Source organism: Lepeophtheirus salmonis, chromosome 1 (assembly GCF_016086655.4).
Source record: "Lepeophtheirus salmonis chromosome 1, UVic_Lsal_1.4, whole genome shotgun sequence".
Lineage (NCBI taxonomy): Eukaryota > Metazoa > Arthropoda > Copepoda > Siphonostomatoida > Caligidae > Lepeophtheirus > Lepeophtheirus salmonis.
In genome coordinates, this window is record NC_052131.2 from 3,805,751 (window position 1) to 3,817,844 (window position 12,094).

Genomic DNA, 12,094 nt, shown 5'->3' on the forward strand with positions numbered 1-12,094 from the left:
AAAACTAAAGTATTTCTTTGAATAATTTTAAGAAGAAAGAAAAATTTAAGCTAGTCTTACACATATATTGTCAATCCTCATTAAAATAATAAAATAGTATGTGAGAAACAAGCTAATTTTTAGTGGAATCAAAAAGTCAACCGGCACATCACTAGACTCCATGTATCTCTGTTTATAAAAATGCGCGAGATCCGAAATGTCACAGATTAAACTGCTTCAAAAATACAAATACTGATCATTTTATGCCGGTTTGGAAACATCTACAAATCATTTTCCTAAATCAATAATGTTTGTGTTTGTTTGGACGGAATTATCTCACTAAAACAAAAATACCCTTTGTATTTTGTTTTCAGCTGTTGATTCTCTCCTCTGACTTGGTACGTCATGGCTATTTCATAATTTATTCGTTTTGATAAATAAACAAAGTAAGGAGAAAAGAAGGGATCTTTGTAATGAAGAAACAGTTGTTCTGTGTTCTCTTTCTTCTTCTTTATTGATTATTTAATAGGATGTGAGGGTGCTGACTTATCTGCCTAAGGTAAGCAACAAACAATCTATTTTGTTTGTAAATAGATTTAAAAATGCATATTAAATTAAATGTACCAATATGAATTTTAATATAAAAGCAATATTTCCCCTGGACTAATGCTATTTTAAATGTAGATAGTACTTCTTTTGATGCAGTAATTCATTCCCCTACCCCAAAAAAAAAAAATCATCTAAGAAACAACCCATATTAGCAAGGGTCTTAATGCAGGCGTGGTATATGTCTCACTTTCGCCTTCTCTTCGCTCTCTTTTTTTCATTACAAACTACTCGAATCTAATAATAAATTATACAATTCTTATGGTCTGTTTCTATCAGGACAGGAATACAACTTCTGGTTAATCCCTGGTCGTATATGTATATATATTGGCCATCTTATTATTTTTGTAAATAAATTTTTACTATCAAATAGAAATACACTTGTATTTACACTTTTAATAAAATATTACTAAGCAATATTATAGAACAGTATCGAAAAAAATACTATGTAGGATTTTATTACTATGAAATACATATATGTAATTCCTTTTAAAAATTAGGATATATAATATTACGATGATGGTCTGGGAGTAATTAAAAGATAAATAGCAGTTGGTATGACTGATTAATTTGGCTATATACCAGATGATTTTGGACCTTTTTTGGTTTCTTTTTGGAGGGAAGGTTACATGATAGTCAAAAGGTAACAACGAATTAGGTTGATACATAGTAATTTAGAAATAACTAATACGGAATTTTTAGGGAAAATAAATATTTAGCAAGAACTTCTTATAAGCATACAACCCAATAAACCCATGGAAATTAGAGATAATCCCTAATATTTCCTGGTTCAGGAACACATAAATAATTGGAAGTGAAGGGGACACACTACAAAGATACAACAAAAAGCCAAAACTGTAATGGCATAATCGTTAATTTTCCTTCCTCATTTTCCATTAAATAAATAATAAGGAGGGTCGTTCAATAAAAAAAACTGTAAAGTAAATACAAAATTATTTATTGATATCTACAAGAATGTATTTAAGAGTTTTCTTTTCTAAATACTTTATTATTACTATTATCGTTGTTGACTAAATTCCTTATTAAAGGCATAATAAGTATTTTCAATATGATCCACTTTACAATATTTATTTTTTTCACAATTACAGCAAGGATAAAATAAGGCGGAAAAAGACAATTCGCCCTCTGAAACCCGGAATCAAAATAGGACAAAGGACCATGTTGAGTCCAATCGACTGTATGAAGCTCAACTATCAATTCAGCTGTTTCTCTAGAGAGGATAGATGGAAGAATGAAAAAATCCGACTTATTTGTGGATTCATGGGACATCGATTGAATCATCCTGCTTCATGAGGTGTCTATTCTCTTAGGATTTTTTTATATTGTAATTTGTGTATTAGCAATAAATAAATAGTATTACTACCAATAAATGTAATTGACCTCTAACTTTACCTTTAACTACATATTTCCGAACTATAATATTAATGAATATTGACATAATGAACGAAATATCCAATAAAACATACTCATTTCTACCTTGTATATATAGTGTCGATATAATTAATAAATTAATCAAACCATATTAAACTAGATATTTTTTCTCAATATCTGGGTCAATAAAGATGAGAGAAAATAAAGAAATGCAATTTGTAATCTTCGTTACATATTTCTGGAGGGTTATTAATTCATTTGAACAAATGTATCAGAGGAAAATTAGTTACTAAGAGTACTAAAAAATTTCATAGAGATTTTTTTATAAAAAGGTATTTTATTAAATCCACTATGATACACTGTTCCCTCTTCAAAAAAAAAACACCATGCAATTTTGATTCAATGCTATATAATGTAACAGTTTTCTAAATTGGAACTTGTATTACATGGAAATAAAAAATGTACACAATTTTTTCATTAAAAATTATAAAAATATTTTTTTTTTGTTCTTCTAAATTGAAATTATTCGGGAAAAAAATACTATGAATTCTTGGGAAAAAACCACAATTCTTTTAGTTTTTCATATGAAATAGTTAATACGAAAAAATATACGACGCATTAACACCCACTTTAATGTTGAAAAATAAAACCAAAAGCATTTATTTATTCAAATGATTATGTTAGAATATATTGTGGTTAAAATCCTACTGGATTTATTGATTGGTTAAAAGGAGTCGTTTTTATATGCCTTTAAACTTAAAAATCTTTAAGAAATATTCATAATATTTTAGAGTGGAATAAAAATAATATTTCAAAGGCTAAATAAGAGATTGAAAGCTTTTATTAAAGAAGAAGAAAAAAATCATATATTCTTTCTAAAAATCTCAACACGGAAAAATTATATTTCAAAGAAACTATCCTCAGTTATTTCTTCATGTTGATACATGTTATTTTCTTTTTTCTTAATAAGGTGATATGTATCTCTAAATATTCTTATGCACACATTTTTTTATTAGTTCTCTAAAACAGTTCTTCCCAATCTTTTTTCAGTTTGAACCTTAAAATATGTGGCTAGACAATGTGCTACTCTTATACATCTCAATGAGAAATGATAATAAGATTTAGAGTGCATTTACAAAACATAAGCGAAAGACCATCTCCCCCTTATAAAGTTCAACCAAATAATATTAATTATATGACTACAATGATTAAAAATAGAGATTTTAAGAATACAAAAGTATTTATAAAAGAGAAAAAATACATCAACGATATATTAGAATAGATTGTAAATATAAAATCAGTGATATATGTACTACGTGGAATCATGTCAATACCAAGGTTAATACAAATAGAAGTTCATACCATAACGCTGTACGACTGATGTTTGACTTCCACCACACTTTTTAATATTGATGTCACAGTGTATGAGTGGTTGTGTGTTTTGTAAAAATCTGTTTTTCTTTCCAGCAGTCGGTGCGATACATTAAATTGAAAATTCTTACAATAGTGACGTCATAGACTATGAGTGGTTGTGTGTTTTGTCAAATTGTTGTCCAGCAGTCGGAACAATATATCAGATTGAAATTTTTAGCAAGCCCAATTACATGATGATTTAACCTTAAATTTTTATTAACCTTGGGCCATACTATCAATTTTTGAGCTCTTATACGAAACTACAATCCATGACTGCAGTGTTGATTGTTCATCTGTATGCTCATTGTTGGGTTGTCCTTATATTATAAATTTGGAAATATGTTACGAAGACTGCCGACATAAAAGTTCCAAATATTGAAATTAAAAATCTCAACAACGTTTTTGGTTCAAAAATGAAATACTTTTATCTATGAATTAAAAATTTGTTTTATAATTCTGGGGATCAAAGAACCTTGATTACTATTCCAAGCACTATAATTCAGTTTGAATTGCATGGATCAAAACAGTGATACAATCAATAATTCAAAAGGGACAATGTTGTCCATTCATGACATATAAATTATAGGGAAATGTGTACGTATATCTGATCTATTTAACTAATTCTCTCTCTCCTTCTTTTTTTTAATCATTTTCATGGCCTTCAAAAAAAGGTCATAAATGTTTTCTGATTGTTACCTTTTAAGGTTTAAAGCTTTTTTAAGCGCTTGGTATTGAACATAAGAATAAATTACATAAATATATATTTCAATGCCTTATGTTAAAATATTCTAAAATCATTTTCAAAATGTATCTAATATGCTTATAACTCGAGTTATCTTTCTTTAAAGTTAAAAATATGTGCTTCTTATTAAAAGTGTCAAATATATTCAGAAAGTTTAAAAGTATCTCATTTGATAGCTGAAAGTCTGAAATTTAGTTTTTTTAAAAAGAACTTTCTCAAAAACGTTCTATATCATTGTCAATTTATAATAAGAGTACTACAGTGTTGTAGGGATAAAACTCATTTTTGAACTGATATCATAAAGACAGTCCAAAATATTTGGACTCCCAACTCATAGCTAGGAAGGGAAAAAACTTGAAAGCAAGAGAAAAACATGCGGAGGTAGATCCTAAAAAGTAAATAAATAGGTTTACAAATAATTTAGTTTCAAGATTATAAAAATACAAAGTTTTTTAGAATTAAAATGATAATGCGCATATTAACATGTACTTTGTATTGTGTCAGTCCTAATTTATTTGGTCCAGTCTAGGCGTAGGAGCTGTCCTTACAACCGTTATTATTTTGGCCGTCAGTATATATAATATATATTACTTTTCGTACAAATAAATTATTAATTATATTTGAGATATTGAAATTCCCTACTCATCGTAAACGGATCTCTTCATTGTTGCAATATCATGTTTTGGGCTTCTTTTTTTGGGTGAAAATTTTGACCCAATAATTGTTCTCGTGTGTAATTGATTGGGACCGAAAAAATCAGTCCACGTTTTGAAAATGATAAGACTTTGGCGTACTGGGTAAAATTGCGGTTTTGACTGAAATATCGGAATACAAAAATAACACAGGGTCAAACTGATAAAAAAATGCGTTTCGGACCGAGTCTCAACACTAGTGGTTAGTACATTTAGTACATGGAAATCATCGAAAATTGTTCTGCCAAAAATGATTCATAAATTTTAATCAAAGCGAAAACTGAAAACTAATTTGGCAATATATTTTCTATTCTTGAGAAAAAAGTAAATATCTATTGGTACAGATAATATTATGTAGATACTAACCTTTGTACCATGCTGTGTATACATAATACAGGGAGCGGGGATCAAATTGTCGCCAAAATATTTTTCTACAAAAAACAACCCAAAATATACATTTTTTAACTTTTTTATTGAAAATCAAAACTATGACGAGCATATAGGTATAGAGTAGCCATTCATTTGATATAATCACCGTTGGCATCAATAACAGCCTCAATACGGCCTCTGAACCGGCCGCAGGCTCTTCTGACCATATCATTGTCCATGTTGCCAAATACCTCCTCGATGGAGTCCATCAGGCTGGTCTTGGTGCTATGGGGATGTCTGTTGGTATGTCTCTCGACATAGCCCTAGACAAAATAGTCCAAAGGATTAAGGTCGGGAGAGTTAGGAGGCCACAAATACTTGGTTACGACGTCATAACAGTTCTCGTTTAACCACTGCATGGAGATTTTGGACACATGGCAGGGTGCTGAGTCCTGTTGCCACACCCATTGCAGCCCAGATCCCTCACCATGGCCTCCATGGACCTGGTAGGGTCATCCTTAACTATCTTCTTCACCTTGTCGACAAAGTCAGTGTCCCTGACCTTCATGTCGGCGCCCTTCTCCTTGGGTGCCCTCTTTATGGCGGCATCAACATCCCAGGTGTCCTCTAGCTTCTTACGGATACGCTGAACAGTCCGTAAATTCACTCGTAAGGTTGAAGCAATCGTTGAATTGGAGATTTCCCCTCCATTATTAACCAATACCATGACTACGGCGGACCTCGAAAGCTCCTCGTTCCACTTATATCTCTGTATCTCCTCATATGATGACGGCATGATGCTAACTGAACTACGTATCGTCAGCTGACGAGAATAGCTTTCCTATTTGGTAACCGGTTATTTATTTGACAATGTCGTCTTCAAGTTATCATGGTTTAAAGTAGGCGACAATTTGATCCCCGCTTCCTGTATGTAATGTACTAATATTTTATACATCCTTTTACGAAAATTAATGTAATAAAAACTATCAAAAAACCTTTATTGACAAATTGAATTGTACAACAAAAGGAGTTTTAACTGAGTTTTCGAAATATCTACATATTGTCAGTGCCTGCAGACAAAACATTTTCAATATTGTTCATATTTTTCAAGAAACATATTATTAAAGTGAATTTTTCTTTATTGTTTTTTTTTAGATATATTTTTGACATTTTTTTATGCAGTATGCACAAATAATATTTTGCTTTTGTTATATTATGTTGAGCACAAAGGCTTGAAATAGTTTTTCCTTTGATGTTATCGTGGTTCTATCATAAAAAAGTGTGTAATGAAATTCTTTATTCCTCATTGATACAGATATTTTGAAGAAAGGACCCTTTTATGAGGGATTTATGTGGTAAACATATTCATATTCCTATGGAGGTACAGAATCATTAATCCATATCTCAAACTTTATACACAATATACAGTCTTGGAAATTAAAAAGACAACCAAATAGCATTATTTTGCCAAAACTGAATACCTAATAGTAGCGCGTTAATCTATTTTTATTTTCAGATGGTACGTTTACCACAGTGTGAGAACCACTTAATTTCATCATCTATGTATATACTAAATGCAAATGTTTGTTCGTGTATTTGCGTGGGTGAATGTGTCTAGAATTCATGTCCCAACCATCGAATGGATTTTTCTGAATGTCTTTATGTAGCTTCTTAAGGCTTCAAAGCCGATTTTAATAACAGTTTATTTTATATTCAGGCCCATGGCAGCCTTCAAAACATTTTTTTGGGAACTAATAAACGACTTCTTCATATAAAATAACGAATAAAGTCCGTAAAGTTCAAATAATTATTCTCGCTGTATGTTGGTATATATCCTTGCACACTTTTTTAAAAGGGGATTATAATATTTGGAGGGAAAAAAAAAAGATAAATTAAGACAAAGGATTTTTGACAATAACATGAATGTTAAGTAAACAACAGTTCAACTTCAATATTTTTCTTCTCTATTTTAAATTGGCTCAGACAATACTGGACAGATCTACCGTAGTAGTTAGTGAAATATGGAATTTATGGGACACCGGTGTTGCTTTTATGCTGAATATAAGTTTAATGTCAACTATATTTCACATTTTATAACGATTCTTCACCAATGAGTTTTGTATTCTTCTTAAACATAAGAATATTATCATTTTTCCACATTTTAAATAGTATTATAAACTTTTATAATTATATGATTTTTGTGGAAAAAAAGACCCAAAACTTTACAATAAACCAAGACCAAATGTGTGCATTAGTTAAGAGAAGACATATAAAATAAAAGTTTTGTTTTATATATGGCTTGTGGTTTACATTCATGCTTCTAAAGAATAGAAATTGCTTCCAAAAATATCAACATTAAAAATTTTCAATGATTTATTATAGAAAGTAGTTAAAATATTTGGTTGTTTATACCAAATTGGTTATATTGCATGCAATAGTATAATTGTTCTGTCAAGTGGAATATAAAAATATGAATTATTAAACTGAGATTTTTTAAGGGTAAAAAAATACCTTTACGCCCAAAGGGATAACAGTCTGCCTCAATTTTTTCGCCAAACAAGATTAGCTAGAATATTTTTATTTATTAGAACAAAGTTAGTTAGATCCTAGAGATCTCAAATAAATCAATATTAAATATGAAGTACTTGCAAATACCTTGTGGGTATGAAAAGGTTAAATATATTTTAGAATCACAAATTTTGTGTATAATAGATAATAAATTAGTGATTATTGGTGTTAGGAATAATGTAAAGGGAGAAATTTATGATTATTAATTTATTAATTAAACCTTATTTCGTTTATAGACCTAGTCGACAAAATTTAAATTTTGATTTTTTATTGTATATATTCGGAATTAACAGTCTAAACTCTATAAACATACGTTGTCAAAGTTTATGTAAGAAAATAAATTAAAATTTTGTTAACCAGTGTATTTTTTTCTTCTCTAAACTGTATAATCTTTGTTAAAAAAAAGCAGAAGAGCTCAGAACTTATTTTAATTTCTTCAAATCCCGGTAAAAGCCGGGAAAATCTACTCTTTCCCCTTTTAAAAACAGGAGCAAAGATTACCTACCAGCACTAAAGTACAGCTAAAATATTTCTTAAAATTTTACGTTCTTAATTTTTTGTTTTATATTAAACAGAATAGTTCTGAGTTAATTTTAATTTTTTAATGCCCCAGACAACTCTGTACAAACCTACTCCAGTAGTACATGCAATGTTTTAGGGCACAAAAGTATATATTTCGTGTTATAAAGTAAATGTAATATTCTCGGAGGTAAAAGCAATCAAGTTTCTATCCAAAAGTTAAATTACAATGTTGACTAGTATAATTTCCAAAGTTTGCTCCTGTACATATGCTTATAAAACAACAACTTTCTAATCTCAATTCATGAATAAATCTAATACACAGTAAAAAGTACAAAAGAAACTAATTTTTGTTTTTCTTTGTTCATTTTTAACTTCATTTCAATGTATACATACTTATCAAATTATGTGTTTTTAATTTAAAGGATGTTTTTTTATAAATAAAAGAACAAACCATTAAGTCTTATAACTATTTTTATTAATCACCAAAAATTGCATAAAATTAAACATAGTCTCCCATTTAAATATACAAAATGAGTGAAGATGGAAAGAGCCTTGTGACGGGTGGAGAGGCCACTTTTGACACCAATAATAAAAGAATCCCATCTCCTCCGTCTCAAAACTCTTTTAAATGAGTCTTTTGAACTCTTTTTAAACATTTTTCCCCCTACAGTCCTGATTTCAAGCTCTTCGACTACACATTTTAGGGGCATGTTGGGAGGGAAGACTTGCAGTGTCCGTTATTGAGACCCTCAAATCCGTTGTCAGCCATCACTGGGATGCCATGAAAGAAAACTACATCCGCAGCTGGTGACATGTCTTCTGCTGCCGCCTGGAAGCCATAGGTTGAGCTAAGGGTGGTTATATTAATGATTAAGACACACCTCTATTTATGCAGGCATTCCAAACCAAATCAATCACTCAAAAAATACAACATCTTTGATTTTTTTTTCAAGCTTTGCACATATTTTAATATTAGTTAAAAACTTAAAAATAGCAAAGGTGGCGTCGAGCCCACCTATGCTATTTAAAATTGCTCTATTTTGAATGTTTTTGAAGATCTACTTTAAAAGCCTTATAATACACTTTTTTTTTATTCTACTGTTGTGTTTTTTTATATAAGCCAACAAAGTGAATTTTTACCCATGAGGCCAATATTTTGAATTAAAAAAAACAACAACCAAAAAACATTTTTTTTCTTCGATTTCACTCAAATTTCTATATGTTAATTTGTAATATATCATAACCATATACATTAAGTTTTTAGAGATACATCTGATTACACTTAAATCTTGTGACTTACATCATTTTTAGGGATGGGATTAAAGAAAAAAAAATACAGTTTTTTTCTCCTTCTGCTCTAAAAAAGTCATTTATTTATTAATTTTTGTATCTGAGTTTTCTGAATAAGTAAACATAGTTTCTACATTATTAGTTCAAGCACCTTGTCTCCTCTTTTCTTAAATACTTTGTTTAGTGTGATTACAATTTGTCGGTTGGATTCTAGAAAGTTCATAAGTGGGTGATGATTCTTGAAATATTTACAATATAACTACATTATCTATCAACCCAATGAGACCTTTCGTACAGTTTTTCTAGCAAGTAAGATTTATGACGGGAACAAGTAAAACAATGTTTGTTTTTTGCAAAATTACTCCCAGCTGGTTTGATTTAAACTCTCGAACTGTTTAACGTAATATTCCTAAATAGTATGCAATTTGTCAATTCTCCTAACTGAAATTAAATTTAAAAACTTACTTTATAATTGATTCTAAAAGAAAATTACTTTGAATAAAAAATATTTTTGATGATGATTCATTCTGCAATACTTTATTGTTAGGATTCCACTTTGAATATATAAAATATTTATTTATTTACTACAAATGACAATGATTAAGTGTTGAATAGTTAATAGTTGATTCATTTCGTTATAAGAATACTTCAACAGTTCCCAAGGATAATGGATTTCTATCCCACTTTGACTCAAGCAATGCACATACAATATCGATCTGACCAGTGTTGCTAGTTGGTGTATCAAAACAAAGTGCTTTCGCCAAATGTTTAACTTTTTTTTCCTGCCAGGTCCTTCAACAATTTCCATCCCAATGTGGTGTTCAAGTTAATTTAGAACCAAATTTGTTTTTCAAGTTATTGTACATTATCTCTCTCTCTCATATAGTTTGAGAAGAGCAATTACTTATACAAAAACTATATTTGAATTCATTGAAAGACAGGCAGGCTAGGAAATATCTAGGATACTTCAACGATTTATTGTTTTTAAATCAAGATAAAGTTCCTACATTTTAACTACTAATTTTTATATATCAAATATTTGTAAATATTGCTAATTGGAGGAGAGTAAAGTAGTTTTGATTGTTTAAGTATCCAAACTATTTCGTTGGGCTACAGTTTTTTTCTTCAAAATGAAAAATAAGGATTATGTTTTTATGTATCACTTAAAAAAAGGAACTTAATGAACTTTTTAAACTCAACAACATATTCACTTTAATATTCAAACTTCTGAAATTCAACAACATAACTTGAATATTCAAACGTCTGAAATTTAGCAAATAACTTTAAAATTGAAAATCTGAACCCCTTTACAAATATAGAAAGCCGTTAAAAAAAGTCGTTCTCAAATGATTATAGAAGTCAAAAATGCCTTTTGAAGACAGAAACTTTATAAACATTACTTTTTCATTCAAATACAAGAGAAGCTCAAATTAACCTGTCACTCTAAAAATTGGACAAAAATTTAGAAAGAGTTGATCTTTTTTGTGACCTCTATACCTTTTTTATGACCTAAAAGTGTACTTTATCAACTTAAAATGTTATATAAGTATTACTTTAAGCGAAAAAAGGCTTTAAAAATTACAATATTTGCGTGTTTATTCTTATTACATTGAAAATAAATTAACAAAATAGAATTTTATATGATGGAAATTAATGAAATTTGTTAGAAATAACATGATTTTTATAGGTATAATACTAAATCAAACTAGGGTAAACTTATAAGAATAATGTAAATATGTGGTAAGAACCATTGAAATTCAAAGTAGACTTTGATGTACCGGCGGAAACTATGACAGGTTGTAATAATTTAATTTGGGTTCATATAGTTTCAATACTCATCAGCAGAAGCCTTAAGAGCTTCGAAATTCGGTGCATTTGTCGGACAGGCCCCGTCTCGACATGTCGCTGGAAGGAAAAATCGAGCAGGTTGGTGCCTGGGAGTATGGCGGCTAAATTGTTTTTTTCGTTCTGAATGGAATGTTGGTCTCCAAAAAAGTATGTGCAACCTTTGCTTTGTGTGGGGGTGCACCATCTGGTTTTATGCTCATTTCGATACCAATGCCGTCACTAATAACCTTCTTTACGTTGCAAATAGCCTGCCTGCTTGCCTAAGTCAAGTTTTTGATCTCTGTTGGTATTTTTGTTCTGGGCGAAATAGAGCAGCAATTTCGATTCTTTCGTCTCTTTGGAGGGAAGCGTCTATACACACAGTTTTTTCAGCTGATGGGAGAATTATCAATTCATCTCATGTATCTTTTTAAATTCATCTCTTATAAAACTGTCCAGATTTGAACTATACATCTTGTATTATTGGTGTGATTTTTAACTTTGCTTATTAAGAATACTAACTGATAAGTATTTTGAAGCACATTGATAGCACTAGTCACAAAATTGTTTGTACCCTGATTGTTTATACACTGAGAAAAATAAAAAAAAGCTTTTCTAAGTCTTTTTCTTATCAAAAAGCAATTCTTAAATACCTTTTAAAAAAAATTTATTTAAGATATTCTTCAAAATAAAA

The 12,094-nt window shown here is 29.7% G+C and overlaps 2 protein-coding genes across 4 annotated transcripts in view; one reads left to right on the plus strand and one right to left on the minus strand.

Moving 5' to 3' along the window:
• Nucleotides 1–2,088, plus strand: part of LOC121114131 (zinc metalloproteinase nas-12) — a 68,367-nt gene extending 66,279 nt beyond the window's left edge. For all 3 annotated transcript variants that reach the window (XM_040707997.2, XM_040708006.2, XM_040708014.2), the window contains one exon: nucleotides 1,695–2,088. In XM_040707997.2, the coding sequence (XP_040563931.1) occupies nucleotides 1,695–1,899 (205 nt within the window). In that variant the 3' untranslated portion in view covers nucleotides 1,900–2,088. The remainder of the gene's footprint in view (nucleotides 1–1,694) is intronic.
• Nucleotides 1–12,094, minus strand: part of Ca-alpha1T (Ca[2+]-channel protein alpha[[1]] subunit T) — a 490,322-nt gene that overhangs the window by 318,998 nt on the left and 159,230 nt on the right. The gene's annotated exons all lie outside the window — the stretch shown is intronic.